The 25049-nt window shown below is 36.1% G+C and overlaps 6 protein-coding genes across 6 annotated transcripts; 3 read left to right on the top strand and 3 right to left on the bottom strand.

Moving 5' to 3' along the window:
* Positions 1-1753: 1753 nt before the first annotated feature.
* KAFR0G03840 (uncharacterized protein) lies at positions 1754-2299 on the bottom strand (the record flags this gene model as incomplete). The annotated part of the gene is made up of 1 exon (XM_003958503.1): positions 1754-2299. One exon carries the CDS (start codon positions 2297-2299, stop codon positions 1754-1756), a length of 546 nt encoding a protein of 181 aa, XP_003958552.1.
* Positions 2300-4345: 2046 nt separating this feature from the next.
* On the bottom strand, positions 4346-4930 carry KAFR0G03830 (Y' element ATP-dependent helicase; the record flags this gene model as incomplete). Its single annotated transcript, XM_003958502.1, has 1 exon — positions 4346-4930. One exon carries the CDS (start codon positions 4928-4930, stop codon positions 4346-4348), a length of 585 nt encoding a protein of 194 aa, XP_003958551.1.
* A 3391-nt stretch (positions 4931-8321) lies between these two features.
* KAFR0G03820 (uncharacterized protein) lies at positions 8322-9065 on the top strand (the record flags this gene model as incomplete). The annotated part of the gene is made up of 1 exon (XM_003958501.1): positions 8322-9065. The coding sequence occupies one exon, from the start codon at positions 8322-8324 to the stop codon at positions 9063-9065; it is 744 nt and encodes a 247-aa protein (XP_003958550.1).
* A 5841-nt stretch (positions 9066-14906) lies between these two features.
* KAFR0G03810 (uncharacterized protein) lies at positions 14907-16001 on the top strand (the record flags this gene model as incomplete). Its single annotated transcript, XM_003958500.1, has 1 exon — positions 14907-16001. One exon carries the CDS (start codon positions 14907-14909, stop codon positions 15999-16001), a length of 1095 nt encoding a protein of 364 aa, XP_003958549.1.
* Positions 16002-16737: 736 nt separating this feature from the next.
* On the top strand, positions 16738-18684 carry CBP1 (Cbp1p; the record flags this gene model as incomplete). The annotated part of the gene is made up of 1 exon (XM_003958499.1): positions 16738-18684. The coding sequence occupies one exon, from the start codon at positions 16738-16740 to the stop codon at positions 18682-18684; it is 1947 nt and encodes a 648-aa protein (XP_003958548.1).
* A 70-nt stretch (positions 18685-18754) lies between these two features.
* LAA1 (AP-1 complex accessory protein LAA1) lies at positions 18755-24715 on the bottom strand (the record flags this gene model as incomplete). Its single annotated transcript, XM_003958498.1, has 1 exon — positions 18755-24715. One exon carries the CDS (start codon positions 24713-24715, stop codon positions 18755-18757), a length of 5961 nt encoding a protein of 1986 aa, XP_003958547.1.
* Between the last annotated feature and the right edge of the window lie 334 nt (positions 24716-25049).

Genomic DNA, 25049 nt, shown 5'->3' with positions numbered 1-25049 from the left:
ATCTCTTTTATCACTTTTCCTCGAACAAAGAGAAATTTCGATCTTACAATCAAGAAAAGAAGAACTAGTTGTATCAAATACGCCTTGTTAGGGCATCTTTCAAAAAAAAACAATTGAACTTTCGAATTAGCTGAGATTTCCACGATGCTCATTTTTCCTGGAGTTTTCAAACTTTACCATATTTTGTGAGCAGACACATGTAGCTTCCTGATCATCTCAGTTTGTTTCTTATGCTGGACGCGCGTTATGTACGTAATGGCAGCAGCCTGGAAATCTATAATATTCGGTAATAGTGCAATCGCTTCTTTTCTTTCTTATATGGGAACCAAAATTGCATCCAATTGCAAACTGTCCATTTGATATCCTGAGTGCTTCCAAGGGGAGATCTAGCTCTGACCATGTTCCTTGGACCTGGGGTTGCGCCGCAAATTTGGCTCTGACAATGGTATTGCTAAGTGGTGGGAAAAGTTGACGGCAACTGCAGTTTTAACTTGATGGCAAGAAGAGAGGTCAAAGCAACTCCTTGTAAGGAAAAAGGTTCTCTGAACTCGAAAATGAGCCTTTAAAAGCATGGTCTTACCCAAACATACTGCCGCTTCTAATGAATTTTCAAATGGTTCCTTTCTTATATGAAAAGATGGTCTAACATATATTGATCATGGGAAGAGGAAGAGTTTATCTATAATCAAAATGTGTTTATTGGATTTATTGCTCTAAAGCCTTCTGTGTGACAGATTGGTTTCATCTTATCACTGGATATATTAAATGGTATTATGATATAGGAATATATTGCAAGACCCTTGTTGAACTAACTGCTGCTGTAATATGGAGTTTGATATCTCCAGCACTCCCATATTTCGGAACTATTATACTTCTTCAGTAAATGAGACGGACTATTTCTCAAAGCTCAGTAAGGCTACAAAATTGAGGCATACGTGAAACTACATGGAACAATGGCCCTATTCTCTGTGGAAGTCGAATTATACATATGGTCCATTTTCTTTTTAATAACCACCAGTTAGGATATCGATTGTTTTTGAATAGTTTTAGATTTTGCTTGAGAGATAGGAGAGCAAGACAAGAAGTAATAAATCAGTTAAGTTCAAGAATAACACTGCCCATAAATTTCTCTTTGTGAAACAGCTTATTTGTCGATTTTGATTTAAGCATAGGGATTAGTAAGCAAATAGAATAACTCTTGAGGAAATGCACCCCTGCTATTTAATTGTAAGTAGTGCTTGGTGTTTGGTCTATTAAGTCCAAATTTCCAACTATGAATTCCACGACTTTGTCTCAGGTGGAGCAAGATTTTCAGCAAGAACTTTTAGAAATCTAGGTAATAATGCCATAGTTGAATTCAGTCAATCTTTACAACACATATCCATATGCAAACAGTAACACTCGATAAATTTAGCCGCCTATTATCGAAATGTTCGATTATTTGTAATTGTCATTTATAATAATTCTAGAAAAGAGAAAATATGACGGAGACTCATGCTTATTCTTTCAGCAATAGTGATGTTATCACTCATAACAGCCTCATAATTGCGGTTGTATAACTTTGATTAGTCAAAACCTGTATGAATGTCTTTTCTGTAGTGTAGAATTTCCCCAGCATATCCAATGGCTGATCTACTTCGAGCAGGATGGTTATGACAGTTTTCAAAGTGTTATCTCATATTGCACTGTTAAAAAATATAGAGTGAGTGTTTTGTATAGACATATGTTGTGGTGCGGTACATTAACATTATTGTTACGAGAGCCGCATGACTCCTGAAGATAACATAGGGATAGTTGCATAAAGCAACGCTGTAGCCATGTATTCTTGGCCTGGAGAGAGTTTCCTTACAATGTTAGTGATGATGAAGACGGGGTAGGCTATAATAAATATTACACACCATATTTGCAAGATCAAAGCGGAGCATTTACCTTGATAGAATAAAATAAGGAAACCCAAAAGGCTTGTTACCTGTACGATGGACCAAGCTATCAAACTTTTCTTCGACATAAAAAAGTCCATCTTGTCACCCAGTTTCGTATCGCACACGGTGCCACTTATGAGTAGTTCCAATAGTAAAGAAGGAATAAAGTACTTGAGATGAACCTCAACGTTTTCATCCATGAAAAAGTCCCAGATAAAGCGATAGCAGTGGGCCAAGGTGAATATGAAAAAAGCAACCTGTTGCCCTCTTACAGATTCAGTAAGCCACGAAGTAGTTTTCTTTTCCACTTGTGACTCCTGGTCGATTGACCTCTTCTCCAAATTCTCAGTTCTTCCAGCGAAACCCATGCTAAACATGGATACAAATACGATTATTGTACTTGCAGTACATAGCCAGGCATTCTAAGTGACAAAGCTCGAGGCCAAAGCTGAGTAGCACACAACATGCGATACAACAAAAATGAATAGTACTTGGGCTGACAACAAGGAATAAATCCTGAAGTGAAATCGTCTAATAGTGCTAGGATCGTAGTAAGGCTTTTCACATAGAACAGTACTATAACTTGAGTCTTCTTCCGATTGATGTTGTTGCATATCGATTGTTTTGTGGATGGTAAGTTAGCTTATCCAAGTATAGATGTGGCAGAAGTCCTTCCTTTTATATATTGCTTTAGTTCGAGAAATTGAGATCCGTGCGCGATTAGTGTTGCTCTCCTTGATATAATTTGAATCTTTTTTTTTTCAGGCTGCATGAGATGCCCTGATTTACAAAGGCCTGTATTAGATGAGGGACTGGGTACGCAATGAGAAACAGCTGTAGTGGCCAAGCAAACTTTGCACCGATAGGTCGCGATGTTATCGGGAATGCATCTGACACGCTTTCCTCAGACTGTGAACCCAAATGGTACTTAGCAACTTGCGGGAACGAGAGCCTAGCAATTTTAAACAGGCAGTACTCGCAGTCTGACCTTGATATTCAAGTAAGAATAATCAAGGGTAACATTAAATGCTTGGGCAAGACCAAAAGAAGTCAAATATTTCTTAAAAGCTCAACTGAATGTTCTTTCTCAAAAAATAGAGTGGCAATTTACTCTTGTTTCAAACTCAAATGAGTTGTGCAAATTTAAAGTGGCCTAACTACCCAAATCTACAGCATTATGCTTTGATAATAGCACATATTAACCGCAAAAAGTAAAGACTTTCAGCTGATTTGACTTTTCGCAACCAGCTTGCTCTTTTTTGTTCTATCCATGGTACCAACCTGCTGTTCGGTCATTGCGACTCGAGGTGACAGCTTTATATACATTCTACAAAATGACAACATCTACACACTTTTATACTTTCAAAATGACAAATGTCGTATCAATCATAGCAGTCATTACTTTATTCAAAAATTGGCAAACTACGTAGTTCATAGAAAAGGATAGCCTGGAAAATTACAAACGAGTTCAGTAACGCAGTTTGGACATGCCTTACGTTTCTAAGAGAATAAAGACAAAAGGTGTTTGGGCCCTAAAAAAGGTAGCGACTTCTATATGGGTTTGTGAAATATCCTAATAATGTAGCTTATTTCTACCACCAAAAGTGGCACGCCCCAGTATAGAGCTGACCTTAGGCTTGAGCTTTCAAAACTGATATACGTTTAGATTAGAAGTCTCCGTTGGGACTAATGCAAGAAAAGAATGAATTTTGATGCGTCTATATTTATTTCGATCGCAATATTGCCTAAAATAGTACCTTCACGGCAATGTCAGCAAATACCAAACTTTTGGCCGATTAATCCTATATAATCATATTTGATAGTCCATTATGTCACAGTCAACCACGTCTCCTAGAGTTAAAGAAATCCAAAGGAACAAGGTAAAACCTTGAGCCTCAGTACCACAACCTACCAACTGGTAGCTCTGGAGTTAATATATTCCTATGACTAGAATTATCAATCTAAATGTTGCATGTAAAAACTGGGAAGCGACTCACTAAGTTACGACCAAACTTTTTATAACTTGATTTTCAAATATTGCCAGCAGAACAGATTTATCATAGGGTGACTAAATGAACTTGTAGGGTATGTATTAATGTACTTCTGACCCCAACTTGCTCCTTTATATTTCCTTTTAGGCCACTAATGGTAGAACTTCCATTAGTGCACGGCAAGTTTAGTAGATCAGAACCTCAAATTGAACTACAAGCAGAAAACGCATTTTTTACAAAGTCTAGGTATTAGCTTAACCTCATCCATTCGTGTAAGAAGTCTCTGTAATAATAAAAATAAAGACAAAAATCCACTCTCCAAAAAAGAGCAAGCTCTTTTTCAACTTGTGTTTATAAGAACATCAAAGAATGATCAAAAAAGTCTCAAAAAGAGAAATTACAGCTGTGCAAAAGTCTGCTACAGTATGCTCACTAAACAATAAAGAACAGGCCCAGTTTTGACGACAGCGTAGCAGAAACAAACACCACTTTCAAAAATGATTTCCAGTTGAGACCTTTCACTGAATGGAAAATGTTTCGAAATGATTTCTCTAGCCACAAGACATGTGCTTCATCAAAAACAAAAATACCACGACTACGTCTCGTGCCAAACACCTTCTCCCACAGTTTCATTACATCAGCAACGCCAGCATCTCCATAGCTATCAAAACAACCGACGAGTACATCCACGCCTGAAAGATTAGCTTCAGCATGCAGGTCTGTCAACATACCTGTTTCTCCAACCACCAAACCTGCGTTTTCCAACTTCGTACGTGTGGCCATCTTCAACGATTCGTAAGGAACAGCTACAAAATGGACATATTTCCCAGGTTGCTTTCTCTTGAGAGCCAACACAGGCAGAATAAATGTTAAAGATCTCCCAAAGGCGGTGATTGCTTGAAGAGCCAGCAACCGTTCATTAGAATTGATGACAGCACTGGTGAATCTCTCTTGAACTGAGCTTTTAAACTCAAAATTCTCAAAAAGTTCCCCACCTGCTTTCACCAAATCATACATGCCTGCCTCAGCTTCATGACACCTTCGTTTCTCTGGTTCTACATCAAGGCTACAAAAGTATACTGTGCCAGTGATTGAAATTCTTGCGCCAATTTTTTGTAAGCATAGTAGTCATCGATACTGCCGTTTGTTGGAAAGTCTCTACTTGGATTTACACCACAAACAACCTCGTGGGTTTGCTTGCTGTGTCCAAATAATGCTGGCGTACGTACCGGCACGACGTCACCTTCTAAAGAGGGCCTTATTATATGCTTCCACAAACCAGCAAGGCATTGTCTCAAGCCACTAATTTTCATATTCTCCCTTGCACTTCTTTTCTTTGGGTACTTCAACAAAATGCCATTAAAAGTAGAAAGAGTCACCAACTTGAACCTCTCAACATCCACAAAAATACACGTGCACATAACAGCAAACCCAGCAGCCTGTTTTGCCCTGAGTTCCTCGATCAATGCTTCACTCGTTTCGACCAACTGGTTGGTCTCCTCATTGAATTCGTCACCATCAGTAGCTAACAGCTCTTCAGCTTCAGACCTCTACGTGAGGTAAGAATAGTGCAAAAAATCAGCTCTATAACTTTTCTTCGTAACGAAAAATTCCCATTGTGGTTCTACATTCTGTAACTATAAATGGAATTCCTACAACACATTTCGGTAAAGAATGCATGGCAATAACCTCAATTGGTTCAACCGGTCAAAATGATCGCTGAACCTCATTATGCTTGAATGTAATAAACAGACAAAATTTTGATAATCGGAGATTTTCTGACCCCGCTCTGGAAAAAAAATGACGTCGATGACGGACGTCACTGGAAAATACAAGGTTAGACACGTTGTGGAACTTGCATAGCATCACTTCGAGTTAGTACAACCAAGTCAAGAAATATCATAAGAATTTGCAGACCCTGTACTATCTTTTTATTTGGTGATAAGCTAGCATGAAGATAACGATGCAAGTCTGAAAAGGGGGGAGATGGTCAAAGGCTTGTAATGAGGTTCATGAGGACTGCAAAAAATTCATTGGAGTGAATAGGATCAAACATAAGTACTGACATATAAATAGGTAATTTAATGCTATTCGCATCTGATATATTCATTCCATTCTCTCTATTTGTTAGATTTTAAAAGAACAACTTACTGCCAAACATTTATCGACAGATTGTTAGATTGGGTATTAAAAAGTTACATTATTTATCCTAAACCAGTTACAAGATGTTTATATTAGTGTTTTTATTTTTGATAAAAGTTGCGTTTTGTCAATTTACTATTCCACCTCCCACAAATTCTTTTTCAGCCTCCGTAGATAAATGTAGCACGGGGAGTTTCATAACGTCCTGTGAACTTTCTACTTATTGGGATGGTGACTTACCTTATACTACTACCGAGTTCAACATTGGAAGTACAGTTCAAACCCCTTACACAGTTCTCGTCCCCGATCAGGGCAATATTCAGGCAATCAAGGTAACCGACGCAGACTCTGGTTACTAGGTTTCTACGGAGGTATACAGCTCGATGAAGTCACAAGCTTAGCGACCGCGCTTTATAGTGGTGTTATCCTGGATTTTGACGGTATTAACAATTACTTCTACGTTTGGATTTATCATTGCTAAAGAAGGTTATAAGGAGTATGTCAATGAAGGGGTCAAGATGTGGAGTATGGGTAGAAGCTACGACTTTTACACATGTGGCCAATCTATTGGAGAAGTGAATTTCTGTGAGCGTCTTGCAGACGAAGCATATACCCCGACAAACTCTGATGATTTCGCTGAGTGTATCTCAGTCTTCTATGATTCCTCGAAAAGTATCGAAGAGCAGACTGGCTTGACAGATGATCTTCTTTATATCTACAATAACGGCACTGTTTCATTCAACGACGGTGACAAAGTTTGTGTATCTATCGGTACTGCTACAGCATGAGCCACACTTTTTGCTATCAATTCAAGATTTTGGCCATTTCATTATTACCATTATTTGAAAGTTCGTATACGCAAAGTTATTTATCTATTTTTATGTTTTTATGTATGACAATAGCTCAATAGCCACCTTCTAAGGTTGCATAGCTCATTTTGTGGTATCTCTACTTAAAAATACAGCTCTTTATATGATATCGTTTTCAAGGATGACTTAGGAGGGCAAAAAGTAAGCACTATCTTTTTTTCGAGGAGTTGTCATCAGCTGTGGAAAAATTCTCTATTTTTCTTCAGTTTCAAGGAAATATTGCAAAGGTACTTTTGCTTCTAGTCAAAAGCAAACTTGAAGGGCGATATCGTACACAGGAGAAGCAGGTCAGAATCGCCGCGTTAGACGTTCAGGTATTGAAAAGTAGTAAAAAGAGCATGTCAAGGTACGTATCTTGTATCTTCTTAGGTCTTATCCCCAATATTTTGCAAGCTCCTCGAATCCTAAAGGTAGATAGATACAGGGATTTCTCTGCCCCATAGTAATGACACTATTACAAAAATTTAATTCAGTTAGTGCCAATCATAGACGCTAAAATCAGCTTTCCACTTGAGCCTCGGTACATCCATATTGCGACAGCCGGTTTTTTATTATAGTTAATAGGGAAGGATATTGTTACTCAGCTGAGACTTTTCAGCTACAGATGCGAGCAGTCATGATGATCACAGCACAAGGCTAAAGAGCTGCAAACTACATATCTCTAAGCGCACTTTCTAGATGGAATCAGATAGAAAGTTTCGAAAAGCTTCACAACTCATTAATCGGTGAAAGTATTTATTTTGGGTTAATCAACACTCCGGTAAACAAAAACTTTTTACAGCAGTTACGAATACAGCGCAATTGAAACATTTACTGAAACTCCGACGAATGTGGACGGCCTCAACCTAGCTTCCGCGACTGTTAAATGACCCCCATTACAATCATTGCATGTAATTACCTTTTCTGGCGTTGAGATAAACGGAGAACTTTAAAGCGACAGAGCGATTTACATACCCCGCACATGAAAAATGACGTCAAAGAATGATTTCAGACGGAGATCCAATTTAGGTATGTTTCAGTCATACCTCTAACTGAATCAGTACGATAATGACGAGTTGAGGTTCAAACGTTAGAATTAGTCCTGGATAGATGTGGAAATAGAAGAAAGTATATTCGAAAGATTTACGCATGAGATAGCAATTGGCGTTCTTGCAGCTATAGTGTGAACCTCCCAATGGTGAATTAATCGGACAAATAGAACAAAATAAACGTATAAATAGGCCATTGTATTACCATTTATCTCTAAAAAATTCAACAATCTTATATTTTATTAAATTCAAAAAAAAACAACAACAATCCACTGTTAATCAATTTATATTATTGATTTTCCAGCTACCATTAATTTATCGCACTTTACAAGCTCGTCTAAACTAACATTAAAATCAACAAACGACGAAATGTTCCTATTAATCCTGTATTTTTTACTTCCTCTAGCCCTCTGTGAAATAACTATACCAGATGTGGGCGATGGATGGTTTCCCACTTCATCAAGCGATTGCGGCACTAATCTAATTTCCGCTCACAGTTTTTATGCTTATTGGGATGGCGACTTGCCAAATTCTAATGATGTCAACTTTGCAGGTGCTCTAGACGATATTGTGCTGGTTCGAGATAATGCAGGGGGAAATATTCAAGCAATCAGAGTAAGTCAGGATGATTACATGATAGGCACATTTGGAGGTAATCAGCTTGACTCTATATCTAGCGACCTTCTCGATACTTATGCTGCTGTTTTAATAGTCGAAAATGGAATGAATGATTACTTTTATATTGAATCTATTACCGGTGACCCAAAAACTACCTATGGGTTTATCGCCGCAACAGGAGATCTAAGTTTTGAGTATGTCACTGAGGCAATAAAGTTTTGGAGTAGGGGTGAAAGCTACAATTTTGCCACCAGCAGACAATTTATTAATGAATATAATTTATGCGAGCACTCAGCCGACGACGCATATACCTTTATCAACTCGTCATATTTTGGTGACTGCATTTCGATTACTTATAACTCTTCACAAACTTTAGAGGAGCAGACTGGCTTAGCAACTGATCTTCTCTATGTTTACAATGGTGGTACAACTTCTTTTAATGACGGCGATAAGGTCTGTGTTTCTATTGGTGCTGTCCCCGACAATACTCAATAGCTTTTAGTAAGCCGCAACTGAACATATTATATTATTTGTTTCAATTAAACACGTTCTCCTGCTGGCTATTTTTCTCTCTGCTTGGTATTTAAACATATGCTAAGTTTGTTTTTATATTTAAGTATTGGTGTAATTCACAAAAAAGTTATATATATGAGTGGTGGTGTCGCCTCTCATATTCAACCCTTAAGCTCTTCTTTGGTCTAGTATATTATTTTAGTGGCTATGTCGTAGTTAAACTTGCACTGCCTGTGTTAAAACACCATTAAGCAAAGGTCCAAGGTGTCTCCGTAACATTCGATAAAGGGCAGCTTACAATATAATCAATATCGACAATTTACCGTGAAAATTTGCACAGTGAGACTATGTAATGAGTACGTCTGGTTTACTATCGGTCCTTGTTATCTCTGGTACAGTAGCCTCTTGTATTGATAACAAAGGAACGTATGTGACTAAACAAAAAGTTGTTATCTCAGGGACGTTCAAAATGCGGTAATCACCATGACCTTGCAAAAAGTCACCAATGACCTTATATTAATTTTCTCACATTAATAGGGCGTACTGGTTTGCATATTTTAATCTCAGTCCACACGTAAACTCTGAAATTCGTCAATTTCTTGGTAGCGCCTTCGATATTATTAAAGGGAACTGAAAATAGGTCACTTTGATGTTGCAAGATAAATAATCTTTATATCCTCTAGATTTATGTTAATTCGCGTTTCATGGTGTTACAAGTTTGATGGTGGTACACCCTTGAAAGTTGTAGCAAGTAACCGCCTCAGATCAAGCATATATAAAGGCCTATATCTTCCAGACACTTCTCTTGGCTGGAATTTGCTTATATTATAGGTTTTACTTTATAAGAAGATTAGAATATACGATTAAGATTTTATTGCACCAGTATTTGCTATAGTCAATATAACTCAATCTAATTATACTTCTATTATGTCTCCAGAACCAGGCATCTTGCTGTAACTAACCCAGAGAGAAGATTTAATAGCAACTCTTCCTAAATCAATAGCACCAACTACAGCATCTACAACTTCCAAGACAAACGTCTCTCTATGTTCAATAAAATGGCCGTATGCATCTTTTCCGTTGTTACAGACTGGCTCTAAAAATTGGTTTATAAACCAGCCATTTGCGCAATGAATTTCAACACCGTCAGTGCCAATAGTATAGCCCTCTTAGATAGTTGTGAATATCCTTGAACAACTATCAGTAATTTCAGCTTTTGCAATAGTGTGCTGTCTGATGCCCAACTTTCCAATTCTTGCCTTTAAATCTTCATCAAGGCAGATTTGTCGGATATAGAATCGAAAAGTGGGCCATACCTTGCAACTACAGGAATAGCCCATTGTCCCAAGTTTCACAAGTTATCTAACACCACAGCGTCGTTGTCATAAAGTTTTAGCAAAAATACTCTTCCATTTTCTAACTTGTTCTTCAGGCCAAATATCAGGAGCGCTATCATAAACCGCTAGCCTAAAAGGAGGTAAAAGAAGCCTCAATAATGACTAATCCACCAGACTTTTGAACACTCTGAACGCAATAATTGGTAGCCCAGTTTCTATTTGGGATGACCCGGATGTTGGGCTCTCAAAATTGTCAATGGAGGCATGATAACGCTATGTTGGAGGTTGAAGTTTCCAACCTTGATTGACACGAATATTTCGTATTGTTCGAAGCAGGTGGTGTAGAATTTTTGATAAAAGACATTTTAGTAGTACTAACAGTTTATACTTATAGTCTCTCAATGACACCATAAGAAAAGGAAAACTTAATACGAAGGGTCCAATAGTTCATTTCATATTGCTTATATAAATTTCAACACGATGTTTTGAGTTATAATAATTTACATCTTATCAGGACACGTGGGTATGATCGTTATAAATATGTTGAGGTTCCTGACTGGCAACAGTGTGAATTTCTGAGCTTTTTTTCCAATGACGAAAGTCAAGTCGCTAGCGTCTGCTTCGTAAGCAAGTGTGCCGTTATTACGGTAGGGCATCGAATGCGAATCTGCAAGTCCTCAAGTTGTGACAGTATCACTGATGAGCAGAACAAGCTCTAGTTTGATGGCAGCATTAAATTTGTAATAGTGGTCAAACAATTGTTTTGTCGAAAGATCTTTCAGTGGAAAGGTATATCATATAATATTCATGACAGGACAATTTCAGCGGTACCAATATTACTAATTTTACAAGCTCAACTTTTAGGCTCCGTCTGAATGAAACAGCTTTTGTCCAGCGATCAGAGTTCCCTTAATCATGTTATTGGGCAGGAAATCGGATGGATTTGCGCCTAGAAGTCACTAGATATTATGCCGTGTATATAGGAAATGCTTAACTAGTTACAGTGTCCCGATTTAAACATGTGGCCGGTAGCTTTTCAATATGGCCCAAGTGATTATACTATTTCTTTAAAGAACTGAAAGCAGATGGTGGAACTGCTGTTCGTCATAACAATTTACCTGGGAATCTGGATCTTAGTGGTAATGTTGGTAGTAGATTTTTCAGCTCTTACAATCAGCTACAGCTCTCCTGACAGTGGCTCAGCGTATGATCCGTAGAACTAGAAAAAAAATCAGTGATTTAAAGGATGCTGACAGACAAATATTCTGAAATTGCGTATTTCCCTCTATACGCACAATATGTCAGGATTCTACATATTTTTACAGCATCAATCTCGTATTTATATGGAATACGCTATTTGGTATTCTGCGCATATTGAAGGGGCAGGAAATAACCATTTGACTATTCCCTTTCTAATGGAAAATGAATTCATGCATTTCTGCTTCCAAATTAATTTACAGGCACATAGTAACATGGTCACTGAGTGTGATATTTTATATGTATATTTTATTGCAGTATAGAATATATTATTCTCTTTGAATTTGAAAATGATATCGAGTGGCTTCTCTGTATTTGACCTTCCATCACACCTTGATGAGAATAAAAAATTCAAAAGAGGAGCCCTTGTTCGTTGAATGATTTATGTTTCAGATTTTAGATAGCAAAACTTTAATTTTCTTGAATTGTAAAGTTCAAATGGTAGCTACTACCATTTCTATTATCAAGAAAAGTAAAATATTTGTCAAAGTACAGCCGGGGACCAGAACACTAGAAAGTCCGTTATATTTATCCACATTTTAAAGTTAGTAGTGATGAAATCTAACTCTAGATGCGTTGATGCCAGTAAGATTTATTCTGCTGCAATGGCTTCTCCGATATTCAAGTTCACAATCCTGGTATTTTTAACCGGCGATTCTAAATATGAAAAGGTCACAAGATATGGCTTCGATAAATTTTAGCCTGTACTATATTATTCACTTGCGAGATATGTAGCCTCAAATAACACTTCTATTATTCGCAGCTGGCCAAGAACCTCATTAGAGCTGAATGTAAACTGCCATTTTGAGATATAGCCCGTCATCGTGATAATCGGAGTAACTCTAAACTTATACGGCGCTATCATGGCCACCCCGCTTTGAAAAACAACATTAGCAATAAATGACGTTTTCTAAAAGAATTTGAGGTAAAAAGAGCTAAGAAGTATAGATGTCGGTGTTGCTAACTGTAGAGGCTTAATTGAGGTACGATTTTTCGAGAATTGAGGTTCGAATAGTAAGGAATTAGAACATTGGAAAAAGCTAATAAATCGGAGACAATCTTCCAAAGTTGCTAGCACTGAGGTTCATATGCTAACTGAAGAGGAGGTTATCTAACAGGCTCTTTTTTAAAACATATAAAAATCTGGCTTTATTCCCCATTTTCACTGATATTCCCATTCCATTTTATCTATATGCTAGCTTGTAAAAAGAAACATACTATCGTGAATCCATAATCAACAACGATTTATTGATTCCTGAACAGATATTGGCGATACAGTTTTACAAAGTCCTATTTTATAACTAAAAAACAAGATATTTACTAAATGTTTTTTTAGCGTTATTCTTCCTCATCCAAGTCGCTTTGTGCGAACTTGACATTCCAGATTTTACAGGAGCACTTCCATCCTCTCAAGCCAACTGTTCAGAAGGAACTTTTATGATGACTCACGAAGGTTTCGCTTACTGGGATGGTGACTTGCCTACTGATGTTGTAGTGGATCTAGTATATGCTGTGGACGAGGTGGCTCTCAATATTTACTCAGATGCCGGAAATAATCAAGGGTATAAACTAGTTGAAGCTGGATACGCTATCGGTGTTTTTGGGGGAATTCAAATTAATTCTTACATGGATTTCGTATTGACAGCCATTGCAGGAGACTTCACCCAACTTAATGGTATTAACAACTACTTCTATCTTGAATCTCATACAGGTGACCCAAAAACTACTTATGGTGTTATTGTTGCTAAGGAAGAATAGGAATCTTATGTTGATGAAGCTGTCAAGACATGGAGTATGGGTAAGAGTTATGATTTCTACACTAGTAGCCAATCTATTGGTAATGTTAACATCTGCCAACAACTAGCGGAAGAAGCTTATGCCCCAGTTAACTCAGCCGATTTTGGAGAATGTATCTCAATTTTCTATGATTCGTCAAAGACTATTGAGGAACAAACTGGTTTAACAGATGATCTACTGTACGTCTACAATAATGGTACGGTTTCCTTTAATGACGGCGACAAAGTCTGTATCTCTATTGGTACCGTGAGCGAATAGTCATCACGTCAATGTCTGATCTATGATAATGAAGACATTTCTTTTTCTTTCTCTGATTTCACTAACATGTTGTTATTGACTTTTTTTTTCTTTTATATTCGTGTATGGTCACGATAACAATCTATTTTATTCTCTTTTTTATGTATCGAAACAGTTAATCTAAAATAGTACGGGGTGATATTCGACCTTTGTATATCCATTATTGGTTTCTCTCTCTTAGTTTCCCCATGGGAAGCTACCCGTCATTTTTGAAAGTAGTCTTACTTAAGGTTACTATGAATGCTTGTGAAATACGTATTTTTTACTGCTGTTATACTTCTCGCAGTCAATGCTAGTAAATTTGTCGACCCTTTTAAATTTGCTATTACTGAAATCAACATATGACATTATATAAAGAGGAACATGGTATGCAGCTCATACAACGTTCCTGTTGAAAACTAACCCAAGCCATTAACAGTAGAAATCCATCTGCGACAAGCAAACAGTATGTAGACCTGTATAATAAAAGCAATAAATATTATGTTAATTATATCAAAAAGTAAATTCCTGGAATGCGTTAATTTTAGAAAGATATTATTTGAGAGCAAGCATGAAATTGTGTCTCAGACTGTGCCCTTCTTTGCTATTTTAAATTGGAAGATACCAAAATGAATTGTCTTCCAAAAAGTTGCGAGTGATATTTTAATCTCGCTTAAATCGTTCTACTCTCCACCAGAGTAAAATAGCAGGATAAGAACTGCTACATTTTCAAAAAAGATATAAGCTGGTGCATTTCAAAAAGAGTGCCCTCTATCTCTGGAGTTGCTTGCTACATAGCAAGGATAAGTTATTTTAGAGAAATGTAAGTAAAGCCGTTCCAGTCATAAGATTTTTAATGAATTGTGCTGGCAAGGTGAAGGAGACCTACAAAGAAATAGTTATTACTAACAGATGATCATGTTAAAAGTCCCTGAAGGACTACTATCTACTTCTTCAAAACATTAAGTCCCTATAATGTTGGCAATGTTCAACGTAGACATTTTAAGTGTCAATACATATATGTGTAAGATGAAGTAGGTCCGTGGAATATTGTTTTTCATCAGGCGCCCGACAAAGGTAATATTTTGGACAAACAGTTCTGTACCTTTGGAATTTCACTGTACTTTTCGAAGTGAATGAACCACAGCTCTTCAGTATGTCTACTATCGATTCTAAGACTACACAAAGATCTGTAACATTTATAAACTGCAAGACTCCACCTGCTATCACAACTAAGGAAATTTCTTTAGATTGNNNATGTTATTCTGACGATGAGATCGTCATAAATTTAAAAGCGGCTGCTCTTACTCCAATTGACTTTGTTCTTCACAGTTTTTGCTTCCCTTATCTTACTCGCAACGATCCCAAGACATACTCTAGAGACTATGCTGGTGTCATAGTTCGAAGGGGTGCAAATGTTGATCCTAAATGGCAAATTGGGGATCGTGTAAATGGTGTGTTTTCTCACATATATGGAAGCCAGGGTAGTTTGTCTGATTATCTGATTATTAATCCACTACAACAGCTTTCCATTGCACATATGGCTGAGACTGAAAATTTTGAAACAGCCGCTTCTTGGCCTAATGTGTTCGGTACTGCATATGCTGTTCTTTTCGATAAAAAGCAAAAATGGGATGAAAACTCTAAAATTCTAGTTATTGGCGCCTCTACATCGGTCTCTAACTGTTTAGTTCAGATAGCCAAAAACCATTTGAAAATAGGTACCATCGTTGGTGTATGTAATAAGGATTCAATAGATTATAATAGGCAATTTGGCTATGATTATCTCTTACCTTATAACGACAACGAAGGTAATAATGTAACTGTGGATAATGTTAAAAAATTAATCCAAGAGAAATTGAATGATGAAAAATTCGACTTAATTTTTGATTCGGTTGGTAACAATCAGTTTTTTCCGATTATGGATCAAGTTTTAAGGCCAATTGACACCGGTTCATATTTTGTAACTGTTGTCGGTGATTCAAAATATAACTACCAGAATCCAAGTCTATTGAATTTCATACCATTTACAATGCCATTGAGAGTCCTGAATCCTTTTAGAGGATTTAACTACTTCTTTGCCCACGTCAAAGCTGTGTCTGAGTTCATGGAACTAGGTGCGTTAATGATAAAAAGGGCCACTTTCAAACCACAGATAGATTCTACATATTCGTTCAACGACTTCAAAAAAGCAATTGAAAGGTTAAGATCGAATAAGGCAAAGGGTAAGGTCGTTATTAAAATCGACTGATTGTTTATCTAGTTAGATTAGGATGAGATATACTAAATTTAAGTACGTAAAAGTTATCGCAGTCTGCTGTCTCATTCGTCGACTTTTTCCAATTTAGTCAAGTTTGCCAAAATAGAAAAAGTCTTGCAGAAGAAAACAAGAATTTATTAAAGACTTTTACTCGATGTTTTCTAATCAAGTTATACATTGCCCGTTCAATAACTTGTTTTTCTTTCCTCAAGCAGCCCAGAGCTCAAAAAAGCGTCAATTTTACTACACTAGAGACAACATCAAGTCTGCTATCCGTAGCGACATCACTGGCTGGGTATATTCTGTAAACAATCTTGTACTTTTACTACTACATAATGCTGGCATATATGTTGTTATTACATAACCATGCTCTGATGGTCCTCTCTTATATTTCCATAAATTTGCAGAACCTCGTGAAAATATAGCCTTTCACCAATTATTTCATTGCATCCGCAATGAAGACTCAAGTGATAATAATGAATTGACGTTCTCATTCACAGACTCGTCTTGACAGCACTTAGTCTCTTAAGTAACTTAGGTGTCTCACAATATCTAATATATATCTGGAAATTTTTCATGGAATAAAAATTCAGGAACACATGTGAAAGTCCGTCATAGATCATATACGCACTTTTATATAGCGATATCGAGAAAAAAACTGACAGCAAAATAAGGCCAGCTCCAAGAAGCAACTGGAACATAATAACGGTGAGGTCAATGTTGTCCAATGCTTCATAGTCTGACACACATGCAAGGACAGGCTATAAGGCGTATCCCTTATCGAATATTGTATGTTCGAATGCATACAGGTTGTACTAGTTTCCACAAATATCAAACAAACCATATCAGTGAGTTGATAACTATCATTAAAGAGGAAAAAACTTTGACCACATCTAGAAAGGAATTGTTTAAGTCGTATTGGAGAGAACATCATTTGCAGTCAGCCAAAAACAGACCGATAGCGTCGCTTCTTAAGGAAGTAGATCTACCCAGTTTTGTGAGGTTTATATCCAAGACAAAGTTGAAATCATCTACCGCAAGGGGCATCTATAGAAGAGAAATAATGTACAATAACTCTGACGTCTCCTTTGCTAATGAACTTGTAAACACAATTTCCGGAGAAGGGATAACTTTTCACACGAAGGATGATGTCTTTCGTTGGTGCTTTTTCGATTCATTGACAACAAATGACATCCTCATGGCTGCTGATATTTTTCTTTTATATTACTCAAATAATAACGAAACTATTGATAATGAATTAACGTTGAAGCTCATCACTGCACTTTCATTTCAAAATCCCCCGTATGATAAGCCACACTTGAAAAAGTTTTTAAAGCTTTGTCAATTAATGGAGAAACGTTCATCTTCATTAACCTTGACTCGTTTTCAACTCCAGAACCTTTGTGATAAAGCATTATCTCTGGATAACACACCGTTACTATCTAAACTTGTTCTGACCAAACTCATGCATGCCAACTTCTATCCTAGTACTAAAACAAGAGATTCCAAAATGATGGTTGCCTACAAACTAATTGATCAAGATTATCAAATGAGAAATGTATCAGGCGTTTTCTTAACGTGGACCACAATCAAAAATCATTACACATCTTTTGATAAGCATGATCCAAGAATATTATACAAGGTTTTCAAGATAGCAAAACAGAATAAGGCTTATCTAGGTGTGTGTAGAGAATTGATGGAAAAGCTGACGCCAGTATACTACTGCAATGACCCCCTCCTTTTACCTGTTGTTATAAATTACACTACTCAAATTGGTGATTTCGATCAAGCTACACAACTGATTAAAGATATGAAAGAAAATATGAACGACGCAGCTCAAAATAGACGTTTCTATCGTAAAAGAACTTTGAACTCGTTACTAAAACTACATTTGAAGTTTCATGACTTCAGCAGTGTAGATAAAATTTTAAAAGAAATTGTTGACCTATTTGGCAAGTTGTCATCAAGCAATTATCAGGCAATCATCTCACATCTTCTAAATACAGAAAAGGTGGACAACCTGAAAAAAGCACTTAAGCTTTTGAACATTATTGAGCCAAGCGAAAGATTGTCGGCATACGCGACTCTAATAACAAAGCTTGTGGAATGGAACTTGGCCGGGAAGAGCGCTTTAAGTAGAAATCACTTGGCAGTAATAAATGAACTGTTAACTAAGGCAGATAAACAGGATCCAGAACATTTAAACTCGTTGTGGAATATTGTAGCGTCACTTTACATAAAGACTTTACTTCATTGTACCAACAAATCTTCTGGAAAAAGTTCAAATACTAAAATAAAATCTTCCACTAAATCTTTGGACCTCGCTAAACTAATATTCCTGAAATCAGTCAATGTTTCAAACACTAAAGAAGTTGACTCGAACCCTTTTTCGACATTTGATCCATATAACATCAAGCTCAAACTCTCCTCATCAAATAAGGTTGTCATTTTGAAGAACATAGCAATGGTTGCGTTAAAGTGTAAAAGGAAAGATATTTTTTTGTGGTGTTGTTCAATGCTTTATCAAGACGGAATGTCATCCATTGATTTAATGGCAGATTGGAACATAATTCTGAAGCATCAATTTAGGAAATCTCGATATGAAAGTTTAGATTCTTTTCTTAATAATAGTACGAAAGAAGGTGTCAAATTTATAAAGGATACACTCAAATAGCTATTCCAATTTGTACATACCTCTCAATATCTCAAATATATATACTCTGCATATACGTTATAAAATATAATTAAATAAATTCTTTCAGCTCCAAAGAGCTAGTTTGAGTGTTATTATCTAATGAAGCCTCTATTATTAATTCTCGTATCTCTTCTTTTTTATCTGTCGTCATTATAAGTTTAATCGCCTCTTTAAAGACTTCGGAATTAAATAGGTATACTCTTTCGATGTTCTCTTTGCAAGTCATCGAGGTCTTCTCAATTAATTTCTTAAATTTTGCAATGAAAAATAAGTACAACAGGTACAGTGATTTTAGCTTGCAGGGTGCAGATTCAGAAATCAAGCCAGTGTACTCAACAAAAAATCGCAATGCCACCTCAAGTTGTACACTAGAAATACTCTCAACTTCAATATCAAAAAATTCTTTGATGATAAGTTTAATCATAGCTTGATAGTATACAGAATTGTCATAGTTTTTAACCAGGTTTTCGAAGCCACGTTTGCATAGCATCTCATTTGAAGGAGAATTTAAATTAGTTATAAGTAATTTCGCAAAGACGGTCAGATCGGATAGTTTGAATTTATTGAAACCACCATTTAGCAGTAATAAAAAAGTTGCGATCGTGTTTTCATGGTTCATATCTTTTTTGAACATAGCGCCCCTAATTGATCTATAAAATACGTTGATGAGGGACTTAGTGTTTGGGTCGCTCATTAGATCGCTAACAATGGATTTTAGTAGAGAAAGAACCACGGGTATTACTGCATTATGGACATTAGAGTTGTAAATTTTGCCAATAATAAACAACAAGCAAGAATATAAGTCATTCTTAAACATTTTGTCGAAAAGGTTTATATTTCTTTCTACCGCTTTGATAGCTTTCTTCAACAGAGTAATATTCTCAGATGATAGGTCTACCACCGTTGAGGAGTTTTCATCCAAGTCATATCTAATAAAAGGAAGTAGCCCTGATATAATCAAAATAAGTAGTCTCAACAATTCATATAGCTTATCGATATCCTTTAAAAAATCTTCCTGCGACGACCTTATTGATGAGTAGGAGCTAATAGTGTCTGATAATATATCGATGACTATGAGCTTCTCCTTGTAAGTACCTGTAGTTATTAATCTATCTAATATAGAAATGACTTCAGAGTTTATAGTTTCAGATAACAAAACATTCAATAATATGTTGTTTTGTTCGATACCATGTAATGCAGAAAGAACTTCGACAACTTTACTAGTATTTTCTGTTTCCTTTGATATAATATCGAAACACTTCGCGACCAAAACAAAGCTAAAACTTTCCAATTCTTCCTTATCCAAATAGTCTGAAATTTTTTTAGCGTCGGTTTGTAAAATTGCCCCCAGAACTTTTACAAAGTTTAGCCAAACCGGCTCGTATAACTCCATTTCTGACCTCTTTGATTCTGGCAAATTTTCATCCTTGTTGCTATCATTAATCTGTTTTCTGGCCCTTGCTCCATGTGTTATCATCATGAATTCTCTCAATGACACAATCCACAGAGGGATTAATGTTGTCCAATACTTTGTTGAGAACATTATAATTTCTTTATTATCATTAGATATTGAATATTCTATTAGTCTTGCCCATGAATTGAGTACGGCTAGTTGGATTTTTCTGATGGCTCTTTTTGCGGTCACTTGTGCTTCACCTATAGTTATGCAACCCTCGTCATGATTTAGATTTTCCAATAATTTTATCAAAAGTTGGGATATCCTACTGGAAGATATTGACGGCATAAGATTATTGGTGAGCACTTCTGAACTGATATTGATTGCCATTACCATGACATTTGGAGAACTTCCGATAAAGAAAGCGGACATCAAGGAACTACTTATCTGAGCCTCCTGGCTTTCCAATATCGATTTTTCTGGATTTTCTGAATCTTTCAGTACAGAGAATAATCTTAAAATCTGATCTAGTGTTTTTAGACCAAGGGTCTTCAATATTTCGATATTACAAACTGCGGCTCGGAAGGAAATTTTAACCAGACTATCAATTTTTGAAGCCAATTGGCTATATAAAGTTGGATCAATGTGGGATTCAAAGCAGAGTTTAAGAATTAGCTTCAAAATTATCTCCTTTGACTGCCATTGTAGATAATCAAAACTTGACGTATCAGTGCTAGACGAGCTTGACGTATTGGGCTCAGTAATAGCGATCTGTTCTTCCGCAAATGTTTCTTCTTTTAAAGGTCTATTGGCATCCTTTGACATTAATTGTGACTGTATAGAATTAAAATATCCTTTGAAGACTTTTTCCATTGGTGTATCATACATTTTATGCAGCTTATCTATCCAAGTACCTTTAGTCGTGCTGTGTAGAAGCCATTCTTCAAAATATTCTCGAATTTCTGGGGAGAAAGGATAAATACATAAATACCTCCAGGAAAGTATTTCCATAGAGTCCTTGAATGTTTCCCCCCTACCTAGTTTGAACAACTGGATAAATAAAGAAAAGCAAGCAAATGCACTTTCCAAGCTGGCAGTTTGAGGAAATGGTATTTTTCCAGTTATAAAAAATGGGTTCGTTCCAGATACACCAATCAACGGAAGTAGTGCACCTTCAATAATTTTCTCTGCTGCAGATATAAATACCCGGTGATGGAAAATTTTATCTAATTTGAAAGTGCACAAAGTTTCATAGATTTTCAGGCTCGAAACGTTGTCACAAATATTGGCTGAAACAAGTGAACTCAAAATAATAGCTTTGAAAGTATTCATCTCTTTCTCGCTTAAATCAGAATAGTTAGGACCCATCTTTTCGGTAAGTATCTTCAATATCCCGATCAAAATGGAATGAGAATTGAATTGTTTATTGTAATTATAGCGCAGTGTGGATGCACCAAAAATACCATATGTTTGGTCAAGTAATAGTTCATTTGTTTTAGTTATGATTTGAGAAATTGTCGCCACGTTAATGACTAGATGTTTGTCGAGTAGTATGAGAAGACCCCTTAGTGCCCACGAATGAACAATTGGATGAGGATCATTTATCAAAGCAATAATGACTTCGAAGATAGTGTCGAACTTGCACGCACGAGAGTTGTATTTGTAAATTGCAACCAGAGAAAGAGCATTCAGTACTCTGGAAAAAGGCTCTTCTTTGTCAACGATAGCCTTTGTAAGTACAGATACCTGTTCCTCTATAAACCTCGCTTTATTAGAAGCTTCCAATCTTTTTACAATGGCAGCACATGTTAGACCCACAATATCAGCTTTCAAATTAGTTATATATATATCATTTTGAAAGCCAACCTGCTTGATAGTATCCAAAATCAAATTACCTACAGAAGCTTCCAACCATAGAGAACCCTGCTCCAGAAGCTTGAGAGAGTTATGCAGAGCAGCACAGACATTTGCAGCTATTGCGACACTTCTAAATTTAGAAGTCGACTTTGAAAATAATGAGAGTTTTAGATTCTCAATAACTGAGTACTGAATGTTGCTATTCAGGTACGGGAAAATAGAAGAAAAAAGCTCCATAGAAAAATCGATCAATGACGTGGTAACTTTTGGTAAATATTCTGATCCACCAGCATAAGATTTGTCACCAAATAATAGGACGAGGCTATCATACGTTAAAACTCGTGAGATGGGCCTGCATACTTCTGATTCGAGGCCACTAAACCAATACTTTTCATTTTCCGGCCAGATTCCAGTGATTCCAGAATGAACCTTGTGAGATATATTATAGCTTAAGTTAACTATACCATTGGAACTAATTTTACTAGAAATACCGTATGCAAAATCGCTATTTAAACGCAATAAAGTATCAATAGTTGTATCCACCACGAGCTCCTCATCGAACTCATCTTTAGATCTTCCTTTCTTCAATTTACTTTTCATTGTCTCCAAAGTCGACTGTGAGTCTTCAATATATAAATTAGGATTAGTAAAGTTTTTTGTTAATAATATTAATAGAGAACTATTAAACTCTTGTTTCAATAACTTCTGTATTTTCAAATAAACCTGCAAAATTCTATTTTCGTTGCTCAATAATGCCTTATCAATGCTTGCTGACTTTAGCATAATTGAGTGATTGAAGTTGGAACATTTCGTAAGCAAATATGAAACTTGCTTAGCAGTATCGGCATCAATTGTGGCATTATTAAGGTAGTTCAAAAGACACGTAAGGGCGTGTGTCCTCAACTCCAAATTTTTCAGAAGAACTTCGTCGTCGCTGTATTTAAATGTATGATTCAGTAATACCTTCCAAAATAAAAAGAGTTGAGACATTTGTCCATCCAAATATTCGTCATCTTTATAGTTCATCAGTCCTGTTAGTAATATCCAACATATGAGGCCTTTAAAATAAGAATTGGATGCAGTAGAGGTGGTATTATTTTTTATAAAAGCGGTTGCAAAAACAGTGATCCTCATAACTAGTTCGTAGGAAACAAAATCCTTTGTAGCCAAATCTATCAAATTTGCAATAATAAAAGTATGTCCATGTAAGTTTGAGAAATTAAAATCCTCAGTGTCATTAAATTTTGTAGAGAGTATTTCCAGCGAATCATGTAATATTTTCGACAAGAATCGAGGATATTGTTTTATGAAGCTTTTCAAAACAACATTAGAATGAATTCTTATTATATAGTTTTCTGACGTTGCCAACCTTATCAGCTGTGATTTGGCGTTTAATATAATAGTTTCATCATCAGAAAAAGATGTTGAGAGAGAATTAATAAGCTTGTTTATTAAGTCCAGTTGTAACAACATAATCCAGTGGTTTGAAGAGGTATCGACATTTAATATTTTTCTACCTGATTGAGGAGTGTGATTAGGTCTTAAGTTCAATAACTGAAGAAGAATTTGGGATTTTGATGACTCTGTGATATGTGGTAAAATTAAATCGTGCACATAATTGATGTATTCTAGATCTCTTGTTATTGAGCTTATTCTCTTATGCTTCGTTCTATGTTCCGTAAATATATCGCTAAGCGTAGTTATTACGTATAAGTAATTGCAACCGTTCAGAAATGATGAGTCTGAAGCATAACAAAGTGTTATGAAATTTATCAAAGATTCTACACAACCTGTTTTAAGATCTCTTGCGCCTGCATTTGAAAACATTCTAACATAGAAGTTTATAGCGTCATCGAACTGTAGAAGCTTTTTTGAATAATAAAAATATAGAACTTCTGAAATGGTTTTTGCAGCATGGATTCTGGTAGTGTCGTTTGAAAAACAATAAATTCCAAGCTTTCCTTCGCAAAGTTTTGTATATATAAAGGAGGATAAGTCATCTAGATGATCTTTCACCAGCGATTCTTGCCTGAAGGCAATTGCCCAACTATCCATTATGAGAGAAATGAAATCAACGGGATATTCCTTTTCCTTGTTGTACATGTCTTCAAAGATAATTTTTGACAATTTGGAGAATTTGGCTGCTGAAGCTGAATCGAGAATAGTCTCCCCACAACCTCTGAGAATGGAGTTGAACAGTTGTAGAAGAGTAACCATATAGGTTGCATGATGATACTTACTCTTTTCGTTGGTTTTCTTCAAATTTTTGAATATTACACTAAAGATTAGTGGGCCTAATGATGATATATCGTCACCAAAGACTTCAAACAGCTCTATAAGAATAGTAGCAGCTAAATCTTTGGCAGCTGAATAGGTATATGTCTTATTTGAAGACTTGGATTTCTTCTTTGATTTTTCACCTTCTTGCTCTTCTTTAGACACTTCTTCTTCGCAAAGAATATAGGTCATTAATTCGGCAGTGTCAAATAACTTACCAGGTGAATTAGGTGCTAGCTTCGTTAGAAGAACCGAATACAATTTGGAGATTCGAATAGAAATGTAGTGAGATTCTAATTCAGATGTCGATAATGAGGCACAATATCTCATAAAGTCATCCAATTCTGAGTAGATTTTAGCACATTCTTGTTCACTGCTTTCTGTTTCATCAGTCAGTATCCGATCCAACTTTTTCATTACCCACAGTAGTAGTTCATTGCGTCTATCTTCACTTGAATCTATTGTTTGTCGTAGAGTCATGATTGCAAAGTGAGTTGATACAGATATAGCAAGGTGTAGCAGGCCCTCTTGTTATATTGAATTGAATCTTTGGAATTTCGGTTAATCAAATTATTTTCGCATGTATGTATATCTTACTTCGCCGATTAGGCATATCCGAAGGCAACATTCAAAATATATTTAATATTGAAAATACTACTACACATATTTGAAAATAGTTCAAATGAGTTGTATATTACATAAATAGTATATATTAATCTTGTATGAATCTACCTTCCGAGATATTATTCAATTTTTGGAATATTGTGGGGAATTTGTATCTACTATAACACAGTAAATTGCTCGAAGAAAATTA

This window comes from Kazachstania africana, chromosome 7 (genome assembly GCF_000304475.1).
Source record: "Kazachstania africana CBS 2517 chromosome 7, complete genome".
Lineage (NCBI taxonomy): Eukaryota > Fungi > Ascomycota > Saccharomycetes > Saccharomycetales > Saccharomycetaceae > Kazachstania > Kazachstania africana.
The sequence above is the reverse complement of the archived record's forward strand: the minus strand, read 5'-3'. Positions and strand labels throughout refer to the sequence as shown.